The sequence below is a fragment of a genome, unplaced genomic scaffold (assembly GCF_019419815.1).
Source record: "Pyrus x bretschneideri cultivar Hongxiangsu unplaced genomic scaffold, Pyrus_bretschneideri_v1 Contig13, whole genome shotgun sequence".
Classification (NCBI taxonomy): domain Eukaryota; kingdom Viridiplantae; phylum Streptophyta; class Magnoliopsida; order Rosales; family Rosaceae; genus Pyrus; species Pyrus x bretschneideri.
The window spans coordinates 3612501-3638868 of NW_025999424.1; the positions used below are offsets into that span (position 1 = coordinate 3612501).

General features: G+C 38.6%; 3 protein-coding genes and 1 pseudogene across 8 annotated transcripts; all 4 read right to left on the reverse strand.

Moving 5' to 3' along the window:
- Positions 1-5541: 5541 nt before the first annotated feature.
- LOC103951004 lies at positions 5542-7215 on the reverse strand (annotated as a pseudogene).
- Positions 7216-7861: 646 nt separating this feature from the next.
- LOC103951002 (chaperone protein ClpB3, chloroplastic) lies at positions 7862-12734 on the reverse strand. The gene is made up of 10 exons (XM_009362281.3): positions 12426-12734; positions 12101-12319; positions 11467-11704; positions 11139-11334; positions 10864-10918; positions 10548-10698; positions 9995-10303; positions 9606-9871; positions 8421-9347; positions 7862-8333 (listed from the first exon to the last, which is right to left on the reverse strand). The coding sequence occupies exons 1-10, from the start codon at positions 12684-12686 to the stop codon at positions 8004-8006; spliced, it is 2952 nt and encodes a 983-aa protein (XP_009360556.2). The 5' UTR covers positions 12687-12734; the 3' UTR covers positions 7862-8003.
- A 2256-nt stretch (positions 12735-14990) lies between these two features.
- LOC103951003 (membrane-anchored ubiquitin-fold protein 1) lies at positions 14991-18278 on the reverse strand. 3 transcript variants are annotated; one of them, XM_048579000.1, is made up of 5 exons: positions 17954-18278; positions 17287-17504; positions 16276-16440; positions 15561-15655; positions 14991-15481 (listed from the first exon to the last, which is right to left on the reverse strand). In XM_048579000.1, exons 2-4 carry the CDS (start codon positions 17417-17419, stop codon positions 15600-15602), a joined length of 354 nt encoding a protein of 117 aa, XP_048434957.1. In that variant the 5' UTR covers positions 17420-17504; positions 17954-18278; the 3' UTR covers positions 14991-15481; positions 15561-15599. The 3 variants fall into 3 exon arrangements, with proteins under 3 accessions (XP_048434957.1, XP_018503866.1, XP_009360557.1); XM_018648350.2 differs by having other exon boundaries at positions 14991-15401; positions 17958-18277; XM_009362282.3 differs by having other exon boundaries at positions 17958-18277.
- Positions 18279-20352: 2074 nt separating this feature from the next.
- On the reverse strand, positions 20353-24738 carry LOC103951001 (probable galacturonosyltransferase 14). Of its 4 annotated transcripts, none has more exons than XM_018648349.2 (6): positions 24084-24738; positions 23073-23128; positions 22769-22924; positions 22034-22624; positions 21582-21884; positions 20353-21338 (listed from the first exon to the last, which is right to left on the reverse strand). In XM_018648349.2, exons 1-6 carry the CDS (start codon positions 24268-24270, stop codon positions 21054-21056), a joined length of 1578 nt encoding a protein of 525 aa, XP_018503865.1. In that variant the 5' UTR covers positions 24271-24738; the 3' UTR covers positions 20353-21053. The 4 variants fall into 4 exon arrangements, with proteins under 4 accessions (XP_018503865.1, XP_018503864.1, XP_018503863.1 ...); XM_018648348.2 differs by having other exon boundaries at positions 22769-22927; XM_018648347.2 differs by having other exon boundaries at positions 24060-24738.
- Positions 24739-26368: the final 1630 nt, after the last annotated feature.

The window sequence follows — 26368 nt, forward strand, 5'->3', positions numbered from 1 at the left end:
TGCACGAAAGAATAGTTGGTCAAGGTTAAGCAAGCAAGGACCACTGAATGTGAGATGAACATGCAACAGATACGCAAAGAGATGGCCTCCAGCTTCAGATTTGGTTGGGTGCAAAGCCAACAATGTTTGGAACATCAATTTGTAGCTGATCCTGACGTGTATGATCATCATATGGGGATTGAGCTTGGTGGATATGAACGATACGAAGGGATGGATCCTAAGGAACGGAAACCCTTAGATGAACTTGTTTATTCTTATCTTATCCCAAACAATAGGGTTTGTTATTAATTCTGGACCCGTTTTGGATTTAAGCTTTGAAAGCTTTCAGTCCAACTTTTGTTTTGGTGCTCAATAGCTCATGCAATCACGTGATCTGTTCTCATGGGCTAAAACCCCATTTGTGTTTGTATTTATGTCATTGCACTTTTACTTATTATATATGCTTGTATCTTAGCATAATTTTCATTCGCAAGTTGGGTATTCGCCTTCCCATTGCCCAACCCTTCCTAGCTGTTCCTTTCGATTTTCATTTTTAATTAAATGAGAGCAATATCCTTTATCTTTAAATTTGAGTTTTCGAACGAGAGATTAACTTATCCTAATAAGATACGATCATCTTAGATTTTGAATTATTGTTTCTAGCAACCTCAAAATGTCTCTATATAAAGAGGTATTTGAGAGCAAGTAGGTAAAGTAGGTAATACCTGGGTCTTATGGTTAACAATCGAAGAGTGAAACTCAACTTCCAGCTCTGTGCTGATGTCCCCAAAAAAGGAAGCTCTCGGAGGGGTTCCAAGGGTTCTAGGAATGTTATCGAGCTATGTTCTAGTTCCTCTTCTCGTTCGCTAAAGAGGGATTCTCACTCTTTTGAGATTCCTAACACTTATTGTGAATCCACGTATCAGTCTCGAACAAGGTTGGATGGAAAACGGGCTCTAGATTTTGCCCTTAGTGATTTGACTAGTCCATGTTATTGGACGAGCATGAAACTCTGAAAGGATACTTGCAGCGCTCTGAACACCAGGTGGATCGTCTAAGAGAGGAATTGATGGCTGCTGATTGTGTCGTGTCCGCTGCTCACTCAGATGGCATACATGAGGGTTTTAAACAAGACATTCATTATTTCCGCTCCAAGGGTAAGGCGACATTTCCTTCCATAAACTAGGATAGTTTCCCCATCCCTTTAGACTAGATGTTATCTTGTTCGTAATAAGTTGGGCCTCAGGTCCAACCACTCCAAATGAAAGCAGTAAGATATATAATCTACGACATCATTACTAAATATTCTAATAGTGGTTGGACCTAAAGGCCCAACTTATTACGAACAAGATAATATCTAATCTAAAGGGATGGAGAGACTATCCTAGTTTATGGAAGGAAATGTCGCCTTACCCTTGGAGCGGAAATAATGAATGTCTTGTTTAAAACCCTCATGTATGCCATCTGAGTGAACAGCGAACACGACACAATCAGCAGCCATAAATTCCCCTCTTAGACGATCCACCTGGTGTTCAGCGCACTGCAAGTATCCCTTCAAAGTTTCACGCTCGTCCAATAACAGGGAGTAGTTAAACCATTGAGGACAACCTGGGTGGCGAAGGGAACGTGCGCAAGAAGAACTCGCTCCATCTCTTGCATAAGGGTCAGGAGAATGAGCAACATAATTAGGAGCCCGGGTTGCATAATTCATCCTCAGAAATATCCTTCCACCGACAACGAATCTAGAGTCCGTTTTCCACCCAACCTTGTTTGAGATTAGTACGTGGATTCACGAAAAGTGTAAGGAACTTCCGAAGAGTGAAAATCCCTTATTGGCAAACGAGAAGAGGAACTAGAACATAGCTCAATAACATTCCTAGAGCCCTTGGAACCCCTCCAAGAGCTTCCCTTTTTAGGGACATCAGCATAGAGCTGGAAGTTGAGTTTCACTCTTCGATTGTTAACCATGAAACCCAGGTACTACCTACTTGCTCTCAAACACCTCTTTATATAAAGACATTTCAAGGTTGCTAGAAACAATAATTCAAAATCTAAGATGATCGTATCTTATTGGGATAATTTAATCTCTCATTCGAAAACTCAAATTTAAAGATAAAAGATATTGCTCTCATTTAATTAAAACTAAAAATCAAAAGGAACAACTAGGAAGGGTTGGGCAATGGAAGGGCGAATACCCAACTTGCAAACGAAAATTACGCTAAGATACAAGCAGATATAATAAGTAAAAGTGTGATGATGTAAATACAAACACAAATGGGGTTTTAGCCCATGAGAACAGATCACGCGATTGCATGAGCTACTGAGCACCAAAACGAGGGCCGGACTAAAAGCCTCCAAAGCCTAAACCCGAAATGGGTCCAGAATTAGTAACAAATCTACTGTCTGGGATAGGATCAGAAGAAGCAGGTTTGTCTGAGGGTTTCCGATCCTTAGGATCCATCCCTTGTACCGTTCATATCCACCAGGCTTAATCCCCATATGATAATCATACACGTCAGAATCAGCTACAAATCGATGTTCTGGACATTGCAGGCTTTGCTCCCAACCAAATATAAAGTTGGAGGCCATATCGTTGCGTATCTGTTGCATGTTCATCTCATGCTCAGTGGTCCTAGCTTGCTTGACTTCAGCCAACTCTTCTTTCGTGCGGCGTACTTCAGACGTCGTAGCATCGTGAGTTCCTTTCAAATCTGTGATCTCTTCCTTATATCTGTGAAGTCTAGCTTGGCACTCTCTGACCTACTGCTAATTAAGGCTGAAGGATTTCAACCTGGCAGCTAGTCTATCTGATCTTCCCTTTTGGAGTAAAGTTATCTGAAAACAACGGTAGGGTGAAAGCTTACAGAAATGATGAGATATGCAGAAAATGATAGAATACCTTCATAAGACAATGAGATTCATAGGAGTTGAGATCGTCATCAAGCATTACCTCAAAACGACTGACGTCATTAAGATGAGTTAAGCCTCTTGCCACAGCAGTAGCAGCACTTGCATTGCCTCATAGATTATCGCCAAGGATGACTAGACTTCGATCTTTTTTTGTGAATTCAGGTCTCCAAGCTTAAGATGAATTATTGGAGCTATCGCTATTAATCGAGCCGAAGGTGAGAGGGGTCGACTACCATTACATAGGTCTAGAGATTGTGTCGAAGATAGTTGGCGAACCACACCTATACTTTTTGGGCTTATCTACCAAAGGATGTTTATCCAACCTGTTTGCACTTATGGGCACTAGAAGATCACGAAGAGGCGATGCAACAAAGCAGGGCGGGGGAAAGTTAAAAGGTAGTGAAGCCACAGTAAAAGAATAATTCGAGTCGGAGTCCGTGTTCGTTTGCCCTATCTCCTTATCTTCTTCTTTTTCGTCTCTTTCTTCTTAGCCCTCCGTTCGGGAGTCGATCACAAGTACGGGAAAGTCTACGTTGAACTGAAGCTCAATATCAAAAGTAAAGATAGATTTAAGCATGGGGTTTAGGGGCAACAACTAGTCGACCAAACAATACGGGAAGTAAATGATAGAGTTGCGAAAAGAAGGTGATTTGGGTAAGAATGTTAGCAACTTCTCTAGAGCTCCATATCTTCCTCGTCACAAACCTATTTAGCCAACACTTTCGACCTTTGGAGATTATCTGTTCTGGACCATCTGATAAAGATGCGAAAAAAGCTCATGGTAAGTTATGTTTACATATTTATGGAAATGCTGATAGCAAAAGTAAATTTATATACCAGGTATATGACCAAAAATAGAAGGGATAGATAGTTGAGACAGCTCGAGAGCTTTCCAATTCCCCGAAATCAGAAGATGGTGGTTCTTCCAATCTCTGACTCTCGAGGGATCCAATGAGAAGAATTTTTTGCGATATATAGGTTTAAAATTAAAGAAACTATTTTCACCCTTAATGGTAATCAAGTCGAAGAGATAAAGGAAATCTTAAAACCTAAGGATAGGAAGGTTGACATAACCAAGTAAGAGTTCGGGTTCAGTTGCATAGGATGAGTATTTGTGAAGAATAAGATAAGCTGAATCATAGGGTGAAGCGGGAAAATAATGACCCCTAAATGGTTTGGAGACAAAATAGTAGACCCAGCTGGGATACCGGAACCCGAATACATGTCGACTCTGGCAGGAAGTGGGCTAAGGTGCACGTCATCTGGAACATGACATTAGTCACGAGCCTTGACGATTTCAAAGTGTGGTAGAGTACGATCATATTTAGACCAATATGTACATCTCGACATGAGGAACATGATGGGAAACTTGAAGGCCCAAATTGATTCGAGAAGATAAGAAGAGGAATTTGGACCCGTAAACGTAAGTGGAATGTTTGAAATATTCCCACATGACGAGTTCAAAATCGAAAAATTACCAGCAAGCCAAAGGCCACTCTAAAACAAGAAATCACATACTTGGTGGAGAACTGAGCGGATGAAGTGAAGAAAAGTGGGTAAAGAAGAAACTTAATTTATAAAAAGAGAAATGAGTGCATGAGGAGTTTAGACGTAAATCTTTATCCCTATGGAGGATGGATGAAACTCTAATTGAGGGGACTGGGGCTATAGACAACCCAATAGATAGGACAAGACATATATATATATTTCAGTGTGTAGTCACAATCTAGTGACGAGAGACGACGGTTTAACAAGAATATTGAAAGAAGAGAGCTTGTTTCGGAGCACATGTTCAAAGGTGAAAAGACGTACGTGACGATAGAATTTAACTAGACATGAAATTATGAAACACGTTGAACCCAAGATAATGACACATAAATATGTATATATGTGTGCATATATATATATATATATATAAACGAAAAGTGTGTGCAAAGATTCGCATGTCGGTATGCGAAGATATGCACATATACGTTGCGTGTAAGTATGTCGGTGTTCCAATATATGCCTATATATATATATATATATATATATATATATATATACCTAAACCAACATAAGTGCAAGTATGCAGCCTATAGACATGCAATGTAGACGTTCGCAAGTTACAGAAGGTGTCAGTCCACCTTCATAAGTATGCAAAGATAGTCCACATTTGTAAAGTTACAGAAAAAGTCGGTCCACTTTCGTAAATCATGCTAAGATAGTCCACATTCGTAAAGTTACGAAAAGAGTCAGACCACTTTAGTAAGTCATACGAAGATAGTCCACATTCGTAAATCATGCGAAGGTGTTCCAAGTTCATAAATTAAGCTATGATGTCGGTAAATTATACGAATGAGTCAACTAATTATCGCAAGTTACGCGATAGTCAACTTTCTTGAATTATGGTTTAGGTGTCAGTTCACAGTCGTAAATTATGCTTAAGATGATAATACCTAAATTTTACGAAGATATCAGAGCATTCGAGAGTTAAGCAAAGGCTGTAGTAAATTAGGCCTTGAAAAAATGGCTTCCACAAATTGGGCTTTAGAAACAAATGCTTGAAGTTTTAATTTGGCTTAAAGAAAATAGTTTCAAGGTCTCATGCGATCGAAAAACTTAGTTTTCTCTTATTTTGCATACGTAAAAAAGGGAAAAATGAGGCATTACGGGAGGATAAAATCTGATTTGGACTCATGGGCCAATACCAATCATCTAAAGAGATGATGTTGTGTAGGATAAACTGTGAGGAAAGCTCACACAAAATATACAGACGCAAGAGAAGGGAAACGTGTCTACATAACTACCTCCACTACGAAGGACCACTAAGGAAGAGGGAGAGGAAGACAAGTTGTGGTACTTGTTTCCCAGCATGTAGTCTGTGTCTATATAACTACCTCTGCTACGGATGACCACTAAGGAAGAGGGAGAGGAAGTACAAGTCGTGGTACTGGTTCCCCTAACATGTAGTCCTATAAATATGGAGAGGAGCCAAGGAGCAAGGTACGCAATCAGAGCTCAAGAGAAACCAGAGAATAGAAAATCAATCGACTGACTTGAGTGTTGGAGTATCTCTTGCAGGTACTCCGCCCAGACAAGCTATGGAGAAAGACTGTTCAGAGACGCCTCTTATGAAGGATTCGGCGAACGTGAGAATTGCGGTCAACAAATCTGTGGAGGTATTTCTTTCTGTAGGAAATTTCACTCCAACAGTCTCACTGTTATGGGAAACCAAAACCTTGTTCTACCCATGCTGTTCTTCAACCAGATCCACAACATCCTCCTCCCAACTGCCTACCAACGACCGCAAACAAAACACAAAACATGTCATCTACAAGCAATGGTCAATCACGAAAGCAGCAATTATACACGAAAGCAGAAATCACAAAATGAAACTACACGAAATTGTAGCGAGGCAGTAAGCAGAGGTTATTCTTCGTAAAAGAAAAAACGACTGAGTTGTATCAAACTCTCGAGCACACAAGAACATAAAAACTGAAAACAAAAAAGTTATTAATCGGGCTTGTTCAACAAAAGCTTGCATGCAACTTTTAACAAAAATTGGGTAAAAATATCTGTTATTAAAGAAAAATCAGCAAGAAAATATAAAAAGGATTTACCCGTGAGCATGATCAATGCTCTGCAACCGGGCAGCATCATGGCCTCTGCTCCACAACTACAACCCTTTCTTTCTTCCTCTGTAAATATATAAAAAAATCCCCACAAGGTTAGAAAAATATGAAAAGGGTAAATTTTACAGAGTAAAAGAACAATGTAAAATCCATCATACGTTGTACTCTATGATTGCAAGCTTGATCAGACGGTAATCCTCGCCCCTGCTGCACTCCTTTTCACATGCCAACTCTGACCACCGCGGTGAATAAAACTTCATCAGCAGCAAGCAAGCATCGAAATTTACCGTGGCAAGAGGGTAAATCGATAGATAAAGGAGTTACCGGTTCCCTGAAGGCCGAAGCAGACGTTACGGGCGTCCTGGCGGTGGATGAAGTGGCCGGAGAGAGACACACATGGTAAAAGTGCTATTGAGGCCATTCCTTCCATCGCCTCTCCAAGGTTCCCTCCTTTTGATTCCTCCACCACTTCCTCGTCCCTTTCATCTGCCACCAAGAAAAAAAAATAAAAAAATTAACAACAAATAAATTAAAAAAATGGGAATTTACCCATTTGTTCTTGGAGCTCGGTGAACGGAGTACCCATTTCAATTTGGCTCCTTCGCTTCAATTTTCTGCACCTTCTCAAGAGCGTTAAGTGTTGACGCGGTACTTCTGACAACCCATCTGCAAATTTGCGCTCAAATATCCGAACACCGTCCGACTGTTGTTTAATCCAACGGTACAGACACTATTGAATTTGTCCAACGGCTCTCCGAGAAGGGTCTTTTACTATTACGCTTGGCAGATGATCACGTGATTAATCGAGGAAGGTCACGTGTGTATTTATTAACCAAACGGTGTCCGTCGCCTAACAAATACCATCCCCATGTCCACTGTGCACGGAAACCGAGACATGCCGATCATTATTCGGATAATAACGAAGACATGATGTGCATGAAAACAAAATAACTAATAAAATCTACTGAAATTTCGGTAAAACTTCTTTTGAAATAAAGATAAGCTCAAATTAATACACGTATATAAAACCACATTTATTTCAAGAAAGGCCACACTTAATGAGTCACCTCTCCTTCCTTCTATTACATGCATGATAGTTGTCTAATACCAGTTCTATTGATAAAACTGAGTAAATACGTCAGAGTTAAACTTCGTATATGCTTATCTCAATCGTTACTGATTACGAAAAGACGCAAAATGTTGTTATTTAAGTGATTTCAAATTTTTTTATTAGCATACACAAATATTTACATCTTTTTTATCAATTTTCACATCAAATAACGTCATTCGAGGAAGTTAAAAACCACAAATCTTCAACCTTGATAAAGGGTAGGCAACAAAATCCGTGAAAAATAAGATGCCGGGAATATGAAATATTTATTGGGAACCAAAAGATTAAAGCGTATTTTAAAGCTTATAATTTTCTATAAAAAAAAAAAAAAAAAGGTCATGTACAAGAGAAAACTTCCGACTATATTTTCTGCCCAACTTTGCCATCGTCTACCGAGCCTCCGAGAAAGCCTCTTGGTTCTGTATAGCCGGAGATTCTGAGTCAGTTTTCAACCTCCTGAACACTAGCTTTTGCTGGGGGAGCTGGCCACTGGAAAATGTCGTCACCTCTGTGTCTATGGCCACTGTGTCTTCTTCCCTAAACTCTCCTCTCAGTATGCCCTTGGCAAGCTCGTTTTCGATATACTGCTGTATCACCCGCTTCACTGGCCTGGCGCCGTAGTTTGGATCATACCCAAGACTTCCGAGAAGCTCGATAGCTGCATCGCTCACCTTGATCTTCATCTTGCGGTCTGCAATTCTCTTTTGCACTCGGTCCAACTGCGACAAAAATGTAAAAGATGTGAGCAAGATTGATGATATATGTCAACAACGAGAGTTAGTCAGCCAAAAGCACTTTCGAATTACCTGTAGCTTGACAATACGGCTTATCTGATCACGGTCCAGGGGCTGGAAAACTATGTACTCATCAACACGGTTCATGAACTCGGGGCGAAATATTGATCTTGCAGCCTCCAGTACCCGGTGCTTTATAGTGTCGTAAGCCAACTCTTTAGGAGTGTCGTCATCATCAGCGTTTAGTATGTACTGTGAACCCACATTCGAGGTCATAATGATGACAGTGTTGGTGAAGCTCACAGTACGACCCTGCGAGTCAGTTATTCTCCCATCGTCTAAAATTTGAAGGAACACATTGAACACATCAGAATGTGCCTTCTCTATCTCGTCAAACAAAATAACTGAATATGGTCTCCGGCGAACCACCTCTGTCAGCTGTCCTCCCTCCTCATACCCCACATAACCAGGTGGAGCTCCTATCAATCTTGAAACAGCATGCTTTTCCATGTACTCACTCATATCGATTCTTACAAGTGTTTCTTCCGTGTTGAACAAGTAGGAGGCGAGGGCCTTAGCTAGTTCTGTCTTCCCAACACCAGTGGGACCCATAAACATGAAACTAGCAATGGGGCGATGAGGATCTGAGAGACCTGCCCGAGACCGCTGAATAGCTTCAGCCACTGATCTCACTGCAGGCTCCTGACCTACAACACGTTTATGCAGCTCATCCTCCAAATGTAAGAGCTTCTCCCTCTCCGATTGTTGAAGCTTGGAAACAGGAATACCAGTCCACTTACTTACTATTTCAGCAATATCACTTCCATTAACTTCCTCTCTCAGCATGGACTTCCCAGACCTCATATACTCATCGAGCTCTTTTTCTGCATCAACGAGTTCGCGCTGCAAAGAATTCAGACTCCCGTACTTCAACTCAGCTGCACGGTTGAGATCATACTCTCTTTCGGCTTGCTGGATCTCAAGATTTAGTCTGTCAATCTGTAATATTACAAAGACTTGTCAGTTATTACTGAATAGCCAAATTCTTTCAAATTATCTTCCCATTTTGTACTTATTAACCCAGTTAATTAATAATTAGTCGTTCTCTTTCAGAATTATATATCTTTATACGTTTTGGAAAAAATATAAATAATTGTCATGTTAACTGGTCTAAGAGAACAGAATTATACAGAGAAACAGGACTTAACGAATTTCAAAAAGCAAAACCTACGAGGAAAACACGTGAAAAGTACGTACCTCTTCCTTGATTGACTGAATGCGAGTCATGACAGATTTTTCATGCTCCCACTGCTCAGTCAACTCGGTTTGTTTTTCTTTTAAGAGAGCTAACTCAGCTTCAAGGCGGTTCAATCTCTCTTTTGAAGCTTTGTCTGTATCATTTGTAAGAGATAACCTCTCCATTTCAAGTTTCAACACCGAACGATTGATCTCATCAAGGGCTGTGGGCTTTGATGTAATCTCCATTTTCAATTTAGCAGCAGCTTCATCAACTAAGTCAATAGCTGCAATCAAAGGGAATATTAGGATCCATGTAACACTGACATCTCACACAAGTGCATGGATAAATTTCTAGTTCAAGCAGAGATAGTTCAATATGTTTATAGTATCTGTTGTGATAGTATTACCTTTGTCAGGTAAAAATCGCCCACTGATGTAACGGTCTGAGAGAATTGCAGCTTCCACCAGTGCACCATCAGAAATGCGGACTCCATGATGCAACTCATATCTCTCACGCAGTCCTCGGAGTATTGAAATGGTATCTTCCACTGTAGGTTGATCAACATAAACTTGCTGGAACCGACGCTCCAATGCCGGATCTTTCTCAATATATTTACGATACTCATCCAGTGTTGTTGCACCTATACACCGCAACTCTCCTCGACCAAGCATGGGTTTTAAGAGATTACCAGCATCCATTGCACCGTTTGTAGCACCTGATCGTAACAATACATCATCATCTCCCTAAAGCCAATATCATTATTTTTCAACGAACCAAACCCCCTGAATGGAACTATTACTAGATTTCAAATACGTTAATGGATTAAATTCAATGGACCAAACAAACTCAATAACAAAGGACAACAGGAACAGAAGAAAAAAAGATATTAAAAGATTGATCATTAAATGCTTATACCACCAAAATATATGAAAATAACCTTAGATTAGAAGGCTTAATACCTGCTCCAACAACTGTGTGGATCTCATCTATAAAAAGGATTATCTGGCCCTCAGATTCTGTTACTTCCCTGAGTACTGCCTTCAGCCTGTCCTCAAATTCTCCCCGATACTTTGCCCCAGCAATTAGTGCGCCCATGTCAAGGGATATTAACTGTAAAGGAATTGGTCATGTAAATATCCAGATTTTGCAACCAATTTATCAGAACTGCTACTTTCCCCATAACTAATTTATCAATAGCAGAGCATATGCACAAGGCGGTGAGGGGAAAGCACATATTACTGGTAGGAGGAATCAATCTCAAGATAGAGCACACACCTTACGATTCATCAGAGCTTGTGGGACATCCCCTTGCACGATTCTTTGAGCAAGCCTGTTGAAGAGCTAGAGTTAGATTGATGTACACAAACGAGACTCGCTACAAGGCCTCCAAAGAAGGTCAATATAGATTAAGGTTTGAGCAAGCTGTTGAATAACTAAGATTACAGATAACGTAAGATATGCCAGAACTGGATAGCTTTTTATGCGGGAAGCCAATAATGCTTTCATATATCTATATGCACATATACACAGGCAAACAACTAGTTACTCACCCTTCAGAAATTGCAGTTTTTCCGACACCTGGTTCACCAATCAGCACCGGGTTGTTCTTTGTTCTTCTGGAGAGAATCTGGATGCACCTGCGAATTTCATCATCTCTTCCTATTACTGGGTCAAGCTTTCCTACTTTTGCCATAGCTGTTAAATCTTTTCCATACTTTTCAAGTGCTTCATATTTCCCTTCAGGATCTGCAACATAAATGGAGAGTCACAATCCCGTACAACAAGATATTAAAGGATAGCATAAGAAACGGAACGCTGAAGTGGCTATCAAGCACCATGAGAAGACTGCAACGAAAAAGTAATGAAATGCAGTACAACCTTGGTCAATAACTGATTGGCGCCCCCTTACGGATTCTATAGCTGATTTCAAAGTTTCCTTGGATATTTGAAAATCCCGAAATAATTGCTTCCCAAACCGTTGATCTTGAGAAAAACCAAGTATCAAATGCTCGACAGACACAAATGAGTCACCATACTCTTTCTTGTAATCCCTGGCTCGCTGAATCAAGGCTTCCAAATCACGTCCCAACATTGAGCCCGCAGATTCACCAAAAACCTATTGTAATTAGACAGAAACGGACATAAGTCAATCACAGGTTCAGCATAAAAACACCAAAGTAGCGAATGTATGTACTATGTCATCCTAGCAGTCAATTGAATACGTGTTTCTAGTATCTCATACACCGCCTGAAAACCATGATGGAAACCTCACTCCAACGCCATCTTACGCTTTAATGGCCTCCCAAAGCCGTAATTTTTAATTACAACAATCTAGAAACCGCATACTCAGACAGATCATAATCTAAGTTTGCAGGGCTCACAGCTATCCTCGGTCATTAATCTAATATCCCATTGCGCATTAGTAAATTCAAGAGTGAAACAAGCAACCCCAAAGTTCATAAACAAAACCAAATTCGTGTGCTGAATCATTATAGCGAAATCCGAAAGGTACCTTCGGTTGGCGCTGAATGTACTTATCAGTGGCCTCGAGAAGCCGGGTACTGTCCACCCCAACCTTGGAAAAAATCCGACGAGCAAGACCATTCTTCTGCTCCAAGAGTGCCTTCAACAGATGTTCAGTCTCCACTATCTGATGCTTGTTCTCTTTCGCCACTTCCGGCGACGAAACAATCGCTTGCCACGCCATTTCTGTAAAATCCTGCTGTGTAATCTGTCACTCCATAAATACCAGAACCCGTCACGTCCACACTTTCTACACAAAAATAAAAAACCCAACACGTCGTTTAAGCCAAAACAACATAAATAATAAACCATACCCTTCCCCTTCCAGTTGAAGCTTCACAGCGCACGACGAAAGGCCTCGAATTCCGATTAGTCCTCCACAACCCGGTTCGGAACGAACCGTTCGGAGTCAATTGCCGTGAAATTAACGCCCGAAAGAAGTCGGCTCGGGGATTGAAGCTGAGGGAGTAGTGGGGGCGGGCAAAGACGGAAGCTTTATCGCAGCATTTGGGAAAACCCGATTGGGGAAGATGAACAAGAGCGACCCCAGAAGCGAGGGAGGTCGCCGACGCCATTGGAGGAGCTCGAAGAAAAGGTTGCGATTGCTGTGGGAGCGTCGTGGAAAGTGGGTTCCGGGTTTGCAGAGGAGGAGGAAAAGGAGGTTGCTTCGAAATGGTGGAGAAAGAAGGAGGAAGGAGATTTGGCTTTGCGTGGGAATTGAGAAAAGACGCGGACTCAGTGGGGAGCTTTCTCGCAGCTTCCCGTGAAGCGAGTCTCAGTGAGAGTGAAGCTAACGAACGAAGCGCAAATTTCGAATTTAATTTATATTATTATTATTATTTCGTCACCGAAAGGAAACAGAAGAGACGTCTGGAAACGTCGAGAATTATTTGGTACTGTAGCGTCTATAGTGTAGGTGATAAGCCTACTTCTGCGGATCGTACACGTGGCGTTGTTTAATGAACCATTGGATCTGATGAATTTGGGGACTAACAAATTGAATGATGTTGTAATATAATATGTGAATGACCCACATAAATAGTTTATTATTATTTATTTAAAGAAAAATCTGATGAATCATTATTCATATGAAGAAAAATGAATGAGTTACTATTCATACACAGTATTTCATTATTCATTTGAGGAAAGTTTGTAAAGTGAATAGTGTTGTTATAATAATCTTTTGCCCGTAAAATGGGAGCATACAGGAAGAAGTCAGAAGAAGAAGAAGAAGAAGATGAGAGAAAAATATACAGAGGAAAGAAAGAGGGTTTATGGAGGAAAGGAAGAGAAGAGGAAAGAAAAGAAATGCGGAAAAAATTACCAGTGAACTAAGCTAGAAATAAAAGAGAAAATAGTGAGAATTATTTTGCACTTTTACTGTTTCAGATAATGAAAGAAAGTATTATTGCTGCCTCGAGAGCGTAAGCACACTTGTCGAACTTCGTAAATATTATGTCTTATTTACTTTATTTTACTGCATACATATCGTCGACCTTACAACAAATGAGAAGATACGTACGATAATAACTTTTGTGGCACTGGTGCAGAAGATATTTATAGACCGAACACAAGGCGCTACACCACATATCATTATACAATTAGAAAGATACATAAAAAAAATTCCACTAATTATATAAATAACATGTGGTGTATGGCCTTATGCTTTGATTACATTGAACAATCTCTCATAGTGTAGCACCTCAATGTCGTTTGGTATCAACTAGTTAATGTTAGTGTTATGTAACTAGTGCTGGATGAGGCCGTTCTAGCATCCATCCCATGTATAGCATTTGATCAGCCTCAACCAGCACAAGGCACGCAAGACGTTATGGCAGTGAAGTAATTGTCCGTCTCCACCAATAAGAGCACCACTGGTTTGGACTTGTTAAAATTTGCCACGTTTGTCACGGGTGGAGGCCGGATAAATTTTAGTAAATTATGTGTTCTACAATATCTTTTAGAAGATATTTATTTGTACAACTTGTATTACTTGAAGAGCAAGTTTCTTTCTCTATAAATAACAGAACAGGCCATGAAAAAATAACACGCATAATTTCTCACGAGCTTCTCTTTCTTTCTCTCTCTCTCTCTCCCTCTCTCACCGGCCGTCTCCCTCTCGTTTCTCTCAGTAAAATTGGCCTACAATGGATGCTACAATGTCATATGATATTATGTGTTGTTTAAGGTGTAACATGTTGCTCAATCCAAACCCACAAGAAGGAACATGATCCAATCCCAACATACATTTCCTCTATTTCATGGGCACTTTGGGGTCTCCACAAAAACACGAAAACTTCTTCTTTTTTTTTTTTAATCATGTACGTTTTTTTTTTTTTTTTTTTTTTAATACAGAAGATACCAAGGAAAAGAGTTATCAAGCATAATAACTTCATCCGTGGATAAATAAATACTCTTAATCTGTTAATCATTAGAAATTAACTATAAAATGTCCAAGAAAGTAAAAGGCAACTCCCAAAGAGCATGCCTACGAGAAACTTTTCAAATTTTTCAGTATTCAAACGGTATGACATGTGAAGTCCTGCTCGGTAGCTATCATTTCTTGGTAATTAAACCCAGTGAATGACTGCCTAGACCATGTCAAAAATTTAAGCTAGGCAAGTTGCTTTGCTTCATAATCTTGAATACAAACGGGGTTAGGATAAATACCAAAGGATAATGCTTTCCACATGCCCTTTCTCACTTCATACACACCCTTATGGTTATGTAGCCGTTAGATTACAATCAAAGTAAACTCAACGGTCATGATTAACAGGGGTTGTGCACAAGGTAAAACAGAGTGTGTTGAAATCACAACCCAATTCCAACACCTCCATTGTGAATCGATCGATAAATTTTCAGATCAAATCCAACCTAAATGAAGAACACAGATTTTTTAGCTTGACCCTCCATGGGTGGTTTGATTACAAGGCAAAAGTTCTGTAGTTCTCAACCTCCATACCTAAACTAAAACCCTTGTTTATGGCCCAAGCTGTGGAGGCATAGCATTTTGTTGCACCACACAACGGAGTGCATAACGCAGCACGATGGCAACCCCCTCACGAGCCTTGCCAATTCCTTGACATAATATGATTTCCAAGATGGTACGGTTGAAAATTATACACGGTGAATGAAACAAATTCGATTGTAAAACGTGAATACAAATGCAGCACAAGAACTCTTTACATAGAAATCTTAGATATGAATGTGTGATGTAGCATAGTCCGACGGACTTAACAACAAATAAAGCATGACGGACCTGCACCAACGCATGACATATGACAAGAAGCCTGCATAATTCCAATGGAGCTGAATCTATCTGCAATTTTATCCATTTCATTTTCTTTTATTAGCTCCAACTCTCTTTCACCTAGCGATAAGAGAGACAATGTAAAGGCGGATTCGATAAGATTTAGAGGAGGCACGAAAGAGAAGCAATGAACACTCACCTAAGAATGATGTTATCCCCACTATCTGAGCTGCAAAAGTTATAATATAACACAAACGCATTTGTTCTGCTTTGGCTCGCTCATCGGTTTCTTTTCTGTTAAAGGTACACATTAAATTTTAGATCATGTGGAAGCATATAAGCAAAACAATCTCTTCTAGTCATGACAGGTGGTTAAGATGATGCAGCACTTTTTCGGTGTTTTTCCTACTCAAAAGGTCGCTAATAACAAAAGTGCAGGCTTAACAAACTTTAGTGAGAATGACATATACTTGCAAACATCGAAATAATCTATCAAATCTTGTCTTTTCCATTTCCGCCACATACATTCTTAATCAAATATGGGTAGGAGAAAAATTGGGCACAATTGAAAAGTGATAATCACGTACAAAAGGGAAAATAAACTGAATATTAATAGACAAAATGGTATCTTCTTTATGGTATGAACATGAATTCCATTAAATAGCAAGTGAAAAAAAATTAAAGAAACTGCTTAGTTTGGAAAACAGATGTTCCCCACCCCGCTTCCGGAAAGAAGAAGCATGTGCTGTTCAAAACAGAAGGACCATGTTTACTTTTTCACTTCTAAGTTGTTGCCAAAAGAAAAAAAGTGATCGAGATTATCTTCTTTGAGATGTTGGCCACAAGCGAAACAAAAAATTCTTTATACAGAAAGCTTTGGTTATAGTTTTGTAAATCTCATAAATATAGTGTACCTTTCTCCTGTGAAGGTGGTTGAACGACGACATGCATAGTTGTAACTCCACCAGGGACGTCACATAATGGACTCCGGCACTCTGCAACTGTTCTGTTGTTTTCCAGTATTCGTCCCGCACTTATTAGCTTGACATCTTTGACAGTCCTCGGTCCATTATCCTTCTCTGGTAAAAACAATCTTATTGTGGTTAAATAGGTCAAACACATTAATCAAGCGACCGAAGTTCATCATGCATGGAAATAAATAACAAAATAGAGTGATCTTATGATGGTAAATGAGAACAGTTAAAGAGCATGAAAAAAATGTGAGATTCAAATTTCATAGTGCCATTGCTTCATCTTCTAATGCTCCTAGGTCGTGCCCCTTACTACTGCTAGCTAGCTTGTCTGAAATAAAAATCATCAGTTTAATCACATAAGCACCTTCGAAAAGGCTGCCTATAAAAGGAACAGGATATGTCATCAATCGCTCGCCCATGTAACATAAGCATACCAAGGGTGCTTTTAATCATGTTCATACGAACCAAAAATGCAATCGAAATTTAAAACAACCTTAACTTGTCATCCTTGAATTCCCCAAAGAGAGTACTATAGTATTTGGTTACGCAATTCAGAAAAAAAAGTTTAAGACCAAAAGAGGGGAAGAGAAGCAAGAAAGAACAAAGATATTATCAATTAAACCCATGACATTAAAAATTTGAGTGAGATAACAAAAAAGCACGGTGATCGCCAATTATTTTTTTCAAATGAAATAACAAGTTCACAGTATGTTCCTAAGACTGTAGTCAATTGTAAATAAGATGATGGTCCGGTTAAGGTATCACTTCACAGAAAATTCAAACACAGATTAGGGTTATGAACTATGATCCAATATCAACCAATTCGAATTCCCTCCCGCAACTTTTCCATACAATCTTTCTGACTGCTGAGATTGATTGTTTTGCAATCAAACACCAAAACGGCAAAGGACTTAATTTTTCTTTTGATTTTAACGAAAAAGAAGAACCAACCTTTAGGCCATTGAGCAAGAATGCTTTCCTTCAAGTTTACAACACTGGTAGCAGCAGGAAAGCTTTTGGGGCCGATATCTGATCCATCAGTCAACCGAAACTTGATCTCCAATTGATCTTGCACCCCTGCCATCTCCAACAATCTCACAACTTCAAAGGCTTTTTTTCTTCTGCTTGTTCAAATGAATTGAAAATCCCAGAAGTATCTTGGTTTTTTTCTACAAGCAAGCAATCAATACACCAGATTCTTAAATTGGTCAGCAAGAAAATATACAAGGAAACTAAACAAGTTACAGCAATCTTCAAATGGAAAGTAAGCCAAAAGGCTTGCTATTTTACAGCATGGAAATCACTAACAGCTGTGGTTTAGCTGTCAGCATCCACGAATCCAGCTAAAAGCTTCATATGGGTGCCGATTAAATCCAAATAACTTTAAAAATACTCAAAAGTCAAAAAAAAATCACAAAACAGATCAAAAAAGTAAAGAAAATGGATGAACTTTGATGGGTTTTTGCTCACTTGGCTCAAAAACTGATCAAATGGGCGCTGATTAAATCCAAAAAAATAAAAATAAAAAATTCCCAACTAGGTGGTCTCCAAAGTCTAAAAAAACCACAAAACAAAGCAAAACAGTAGAAAAAATGGAATAACTTTGATGGGTTTTTGCTTACTTGGCTGCAAAATTGATCTGGGTTCTTCTCTTTCTGCAGAGTCTGATGAGCGGTGGTTCAGAAATCCGGTAGAAGAAGTGGAATGGGAGTTTATTGGATTTAATTAAAAGAGAGGAAGTCAGAGAGGAAGAAGAGATCAAATAAGAAGGTCCCGGAAACAAACGAGGGTGTTTCGGAGTTTTCAAAGTCTTCCAAATCTGTGGTCAATGCCTCCATTTCCTTGCTCCTTGCAATCTCCTATAGCCATGGAACTGGACACATTTTTCTCTCTTTTTGAAGTCACCCTTTGGCTTTTGCGACCTACCACTTCTTCCACTTCTTCCAACGTCTTCTTATTTCAATTTTCTTTTAAGGTAAGGTGGAGAAATTTTTATTGTGTCGGAAACATGTCACGGTATATTAAGTGTTATAAAATAAGTGTTTGAAATTTTTTTTAAGTATCCAACTATTTGTGTTATAACATTTTGTGTACTAAGTTGTATTCCTGACACACTGACTTTTTTTTTCCATAAGATGAGCTGGGCACTGTTTGATTTACTATATTTTCTTGGTAAGGTAAGTTTGTGATTGTTCGATTTACTATATTTTCACTTGTCAGGTATCTCAAATTTTTTATTATACCTGATAATATAGTTAATGAGACGATCACCGATCAACTAGTTTACTCAAAAGAAAATACATGACAATACTTGATTGACTATGATGCAATCACGATAACATCTTCAACATAAGTTTCTCTCTCTAACATACATGTTACCTTTAGTCTTGTTCACAAATCATAACCACAAAATAACGTCTGCATTTTCACAAAGGACTCACAGTTAATAATGATATTAATTCAATGAATTGTGATTAATTTATATCGTAGTAGTAGAGAACGACGAATCTATCGATCTAATGCGTTTTCATTAAATGCTAATTAGCATTGTAAAATAATTTTAAAATATAAGAAAAAATTAATATCGTTTGTTCAACAAACAAAAAAAATAGTAAGGTGCCGGGCAGAATGGATTGGTGGCCCAAAACTTGAAAGGGAGGTAGTGGGAGAAAGGTCGTTATCTCAAAATCTGTAGATGAATTATGGCTGATGGCTGAGATGATGGAGAACAAGACATTGCTGTCTTTAATGTTTACATTCCTCCTTTTGGCCTCTGGCTTTTTGGTCATGTAATAAGGATTTAGTTACGGCCCCGCCCCCTGAACGTCGGTAGAGTGATTTTTTACCGTTGATGAAATGTGAGGTTCATACGAGTCAAACATGCACGTGAAAAGATGTCAATTTAATATAAATCATCCACGTTTAATAAATGATTTATGATTGATGATAAGACGTTAATTCCACACTTAGCAAAGCAAGGATCCGAATTTTGAGCTGCACGTGTTGCATGCAGATGCAGCGTACATTTGTATGTGGTTTTGGGTACATCAACATTCCTCCTTTTGGCCTCTGGCTTTTTGGTCATGTGTTGAGGATTTTGTTATGGTTGCCCTGAACGTCCGTGAATGATTTTTGACTGTTGATGAAATGTGAGATTCATACGAGTTAAAGACACACGTCGGAGATTTCTAACTGTTAGTAAGATGTCAGTTTAAATAAATCGTTCACAGATGAGTGATTTTTGATCGACGGTAAGATGTGAATGCCGCATGAATTACATACAATGTACATTTGTGTATGGTTTTTGGGTAGGTGGGTAGTTGAAATCGTGACATGTATGTATGTCCAAGAGGTTTCAGATTCTTCCAATTAAATTGTTAGGCTTTGGAATAATCAAATTCATTTTTTACACAATTAACAACTAAGTGCCACTAATACATCGCTAATCATGCACTTAAAAAATAGATTTTTATTTATATATAAACGCAAAGTGCCAAAAGGGTCTAATCAAATGTGGGCCAAATTAATTAATTAGAAACGTAGACATTGAAATATCAGAAACTACAATCATTTCCCCCTCTAATGCGAGAGATTCTTTTTCGAGATGATATGCTACATGTGATTATATAATTAGAAAAAAATTTACTAGAAAATCTCTCGTAATTGAAAATTGCAAAATAAATATCAAAATTGCTAAAGAAGATTATGAGTTCCTTGTCATCATCAACTTAGAACATTCCACTTGTAAGAATCCTTAATTAGTAAATAATCATGAGTTTAAAATTTGATGCATTCCAAAGCGCCATGCCAAACACAACGAAAACGACATCGTTTCCGTGGCGGGACAAGAAAACGTCGGTCGTCGGCCGTCTAGAAACGTTTTCGACGGTTGCCTGAGTTGAACCAACAACCCTCTAGGGTTTTATACTCATCACTCAGTCTTCAAGATGACATGACTAATCAAGGATGCCAAACTTGTAAAGCAAGAAAAAAGAAATACCATAAACACGAACAATAGAATCCGGGAAAAAAGAATTTATGTGCACATTTTAAATGTCTATCGTGAACAGTACATAAACAAATACCGATATCGATGTACCTAAAAACAGCTCCCCAATTCAATGGGACCTGTAACAGAGCAATCTCCATGTCCTACTCCTAAAGTTCAACATCGTGATATCAAATAAACAGGGGGGAAGAAATGGCTACTAACAAAAATGAATACGAGAGAATATTTTCGAAGGAAAAAAAATGGAGCGAAAAGAAACATATCTGGGCTAATGGGAGAGCCTCACAAAAGACCTGTCCTAGCCTTTCCCTTCCCTACACCAACCAGTATGATGCTATTGACATAAGGCACCTTGTCGTCTGAATTTCACTTTATTCTCATGTGTGCAAAGAAATCAAGCAAAACCCCCCGCCACGAAGACCAATAATACTATCCTTTCTCCGAACCAAAAAATGAGGACAGATTGCTATGTTACAGAATGAAAGAATGAATCTCATGCTGTTATAATGAGGATGCTGGTTGTTGTCTGCAGAATTTCAGGGGATGAAATTGATTCCGGAACTGGGAAGTTCTACCCCAACGGTGAATTTTCTGCTTGTCTCCTCAAATATATCTCGAAAAATTTCGAGCTGCAAAAAAAACTTCATGAATACCATATAATCATGTCTTTTCTTGTTCTATCTCCTGTTTGAGCACCTCTAGACAACCGCTATGACTCCAAGATGTGGCAGTTCCTTACAAAGTCATTCGAGTAGTTGATATACTTGGTCCAAAATGGCCGAAGATGCTCAAAGCCAATCTGCAACCATGGTTTTGACTGACCATTATAGTGTATAACTGCAGCCCTTGACACAGATTCAATATCGGTCTTACTTTGATAACCCAACCCAAGCATGTGCCACTTTGGATCAATTGCGTGAACATGACCTCTAAATGCAATTAAAGCAGGTGGTAGGGTCCCAAGCTTCCATATTGTCAGATTCGACTTCAGATTCTGCACAGGAAAACCAATTAAAGTAAATTAAGACAATGCACAAGTAAAGAGCTAAGAACTGACTTCTAAGGAAAAGTAAAATGCAGTTGAAGATGATTTCAAAGAAAATGAAACTAACAAAAGAATTACCATGACTGCATATGTATTCTACATCACAATTATCACCAGATTCATCATTCCACCAGAAAATGAAAAAAATGAACAGAACCCTAAGTAAGGGAAGCTCTACTACTTCGATTTTACCTCTTTCACCCAGGAATGGTAAGTCTCTCTAATATTTGTTTTTCTCCAGGCATTGAGATCAAAAATATTCATCCCATAAGCCCATGCACATTCTTCAGGGTCCAAATTCTTTGATACGAGGGGATGGGAAAAATTGAAGTAGTTCCGGAATCGCTTGGACATCACCCACTCATCTTCACCTCTACAAGTTTCAACAGCTCCGTTGACCTTTCCTCCAAGGTCAATTTCCCAAAGTGGTGATAAATCTCGTTGAATCACAACATCATCGTCTAGGAAAACCACCTTATCAAGGTTGGGAAATAGCTGTCACAATATACAGATGATCAGGAAACACACTTCGACATAATACAAGTACAAGAAAATCTTATAAAATTTATCAAATAGAACACCTGTCCAAAAAGATAAAAGAACTGCAATCAACTCAAAGTCTCCAACTTAAAGAAGAGGGTTACCTCAGGAATATAAATCCGGAGATGGTTGAGTAAGGATATGTATTTTGGACTTCTAGCCTGCAATTTTGATGCAAATGTCCGTGGAGTTGTAGCACTAAGATTGGCCCCTGAAATATGATTCCCGTGGTAATAATTCCTGATTCCATATTGGTTTTCTACGGCTTCAAGGACTGGAACATTTTCTCTTGTTAACCAATCAAATTGGTGCACACCTTTCACTTCAACAATAGCAGGGGACACAGGGTTGAGTGCAAACCATGAGTGCATACCCGCGTAGGTTTTCTTGTCAGTAATGACATGGAAGACTATCTTTTCAGGTTGTAGAGATGACTGGACAGCAGAAGCAACAACAACTGAAGCAGCCAGAATGTTATCAGTTGATAGAATAAAGTGGTGATAGGAATTGTCAGAGAGCAATGGCAGTAATTCTGGAGGAGGCAATTGTTTGCGTGCATGAGCATTGGATGAATATTCATCAGTCAAACGCAGAGACAGACAGTGAATACTTTTGGGCACAGAACTTGCTGCATAGTGTTTGTTCATCAACTCTGAAAACTTAGACTCTCTGACTTCCTTTTCAAAATTCTCCATCTACACAAAAAAAAAAAAAAAAAAAAAAAAACATCATTTTTAGGGTGCTAACAGTTAACAAGGGTTTCTCCAAAATTATTAATGCACTATACGAAACATGACCCAAATTACGTTTTATTTTTATTTTTATAGAACACAACGTACCATTGCTCTTAACATGAAAGCAAAGGTCCTTGCATCATACTGGTTGTTCTTCATTTCAGAAACAAGTTGATTAAATGAATCTGGAAGTTTTAGACCAGCCGGGATTTCTTCAGTGTTCACTTGGTTTAGAACCTTGTAAAAGTCTCTAACCAGTCTCTGCTGTGTCGTCACCACAACCACAAAGATCCAGATTAGATAATCATACATTAAACTTACTGACTGAAATCAAAACTTAAATACAGAATTGGTTGATGTAACCTCATGGAAAAAAAATTTATAGCAACTGGAGAAAAAAGTTATTTACCGCTGAATCATCAACCCTACCCAGAAGCCTTGGTCCCAAGCGCCTACCTAAACAGTCTGAAGCACAAGAGTAAAGCAACAAAAGTCACAAATTCAATGTCAAAAGTGTTAAAGAAAAGCTGCGGTGCATAACCTAAGAAACATATAGATAATAAAAGCAGGCATAGAAAGCAAACACAAAGTTACAATAAAAAAAGTTGAAAATCTAAGAAACCAGATGATCAATCATGAAGAGTTATAGATGGTTACAGTATCACAAGATAAGGGAAGAACATAGATCTCTTTAGGGACAAACTTAGAGAATCGGTGTTACGCCTACAATTCTAATTAAGGTTTAAGTACCAGAGATCACCTAGCCTATTCCATAATCCTTGAACACATTAAATAAAATAGTAAGCATACAATCCTTTCTGGGTGTACTTGACTTGGTAAACTAAGCGGGAAATCTTATTACTTTTCAATCTCGACTTTTTAGATTAAACAAATAGCTAGCTTAGATGAACAATGGATATTCGTAAATGAATAGTTGATTTGACAATAGTCATCCTATACAGAACATCTCAAATCTTAATTCATATCGAACCAATCATCACAATGAAATGGACAATTTGATCCACCTCAAATCTCGCAAAAAATATATGATAAACTGCAGAACTGCATAAGCAAACCAACCCAATGGCATTGAATTCCTAAACTAACAGATTGCCAACACAGGAATCGATACGTGGAGACCCATCAATCAAAATTTGATTTGATTTGATTTGATTTGATTTAGATTTCGTTGCGAATCAAATGGACCCGGTTAATAGAACCATTCGATCGGATTGATCCAATCAAGCCAGCATTAACAATAACAATCAAATGGGCAAGTCAAGATCCATCAATAACTATCATAAACAAGCAATTAAACGCAAACAAAACCTGAAGAAAAAAAAATCAATTGGGATTGACAAAATAAATAAAATGAATACATAAATAAAAAGAGTACCAAATGAGGAGCACTTGTTGACACCTTCAAGAGTAACAACAGCAGTGAGAATGAAGACGAAAGGCAATAAGAAAGCGAGGATTAGAATGGTGTGGAAAACCGTTCGATAAGAGATGTGGCGAGCTCCGACCTTGATCTTCATCAAGTCAATAAACCCATTGCTGCTCGAGATCGTTATGCTTCTCATACTAGGCGAGAAGTGAAGCTGCATCGTCGTCTATGCAGCCCCTCCTCCTTATTCTTCTGCAACTCAATAGCACCGCCCGACCTACCGCCACTCAATGCCACCGCCGCCCATGCCCACCTCACCATTAGATCCAAACCCGCCAAACGCGACTCCAAATCCCCAACCACAACGAGATTCGACGCTGCCCAACTCAGATCTGCCGCTCCTCCTGCTCAAATCTTTGCTCTTTCTTCTGGGCCTTCGCGAAGACCGCATTGGAGATTCGACGAAATCGAAAAATGGGCAATCTTTCCTTCCTCTTCCCCCCTTTTTTGATTAATTAATTTCAGATCTCAACCAAACAATCTATTGTGGTTTTCTGGGTCGGGAAGCATGGATCAAGAGAGAGAAAGGATGAAGAGAGAGAAAAAAAAACGTTGGTTTTTTGGGTTTTGTTTTTGTTTTTGTGCAAAAGCTTTCCTTCCGAATTTGTGAGGACGTCTTTGATTGATCGACTCGATTAGTCCGATCTAATTTCGTTTTCCGGGAAAATAATAAAGTAATCACTAATTACTAATTAATTTTGTTAATTAAGATTTTAATTAATTTAATATTTGATTTTCTTCAATTTTTTTTTCTTAAGTCAAAACACAAAACCGTGTTGGGCTTTAGAGAGAGAATTGGGGAGGGAAGGTTTGACCTTTGAGGATAAGTTTGGGGCTAAATTGAGAAATGGTGTTCCTAAACTTCCTATGTTTAAGATGGGAGGATTGTGGTTATGTGGTTGATGGTTGATTAAGATAATTAGTTGGGCGTTAACAAATTTAATTAGGTTAAAATTGAAGATAAATTACAATTAGTATGTTAGAACGGCCAGGTATATCTTTTTGTATAGGTTAAAAAAAAAAATCGCATTATTCGCCTATAGAAATAGATCGTCCACTGTTATGAGTAACTCAAGATGATGTAACATTTGGGATGATATATTGATAGCATCACAAATCAAAATATTTCGACTGGAGTCTAACATGGGTTATACAAGAGAAGCTTCGGTAAGGCTGCCTGTTTATGCAGCTTTTACACTAAGTGGGATGGGGTCAGTGGTATTAAAATACAAGGAAATCTTACGATTTTATTAGCAGTAATTTATAAATGACGTGGTCATACACCTTCACCAACTATTAAGTTATTGCTTTTGTTTTCAAGAAAATAAAGATGAAAAAGAGAGAATGATACAAAAGTCACTTATTGATAGGATCTAAGTCATTAATCAAATCAAATTAATATACCACCGATTGCCAAGAAATTGAATGAGATTGTTAGGCGTTTTAGCACAAGAAGAAAGGAAAATTCAAACCAAAATCAAAATCAAACCCCTCTTCAAAGTGGGCCTCGTAGTACCATTTCTCTCATTGCCTGTTTGAGAATATCAAATTGTTGCGGACTAGCTCTTAATTTGAGAGATGTCAAGAAATTCGATTTTTTTATTTTTATTTTTTTGCGGTTATGAATTAAATTGTATATTCGCGTGTCATGATTGATTATTAAATTAAATCTAATGAAGTCTCGATCAATTTCTTAATCAAATACCTAGATCTAGAAGTTAGACTTTTCATTTTGTTCGTGTTGTGTTTGATGCCGTTTTCGCTTTGCCGACAATTTGGGCACATTATTAAGGGGATTATGTCGTTTTTGGCATCCAGTTGCCGGGTTTGACCGCCGGCCGGGGATTCGAATTCTGCAAGTAGTCGGCTTCTTATGCAAATCAAACTTTGCTAATTAAAGTAATTAACAAAAATAGTTAAACTAATATAAACGGTGCTTTCTGAATGCTGTAGCTGCAAATCCATGACGCATTTGATTTCTCACCCTTGTCCCGACTCATGCACTAAGTAAATTTGATTAGCAATAATAGAAGAGAGCTATTAGACCCACCTCATTGTTCTATTTCTCCATCCATATTATAATTTCACCTGCTATAAAAAGTTAAAAAATTAAAATGCTCTTTCCTCACCCACTTTTATTCCTAAAATATCCTCATTAGCACTCTCGCTCCACTCCGAGCTTGTCTCTAAAATTATTGCACCAGTAAGAAATAATTTTAGATTTTTATGAGAATTAATTTGCAGAAAATGTAGAAAAT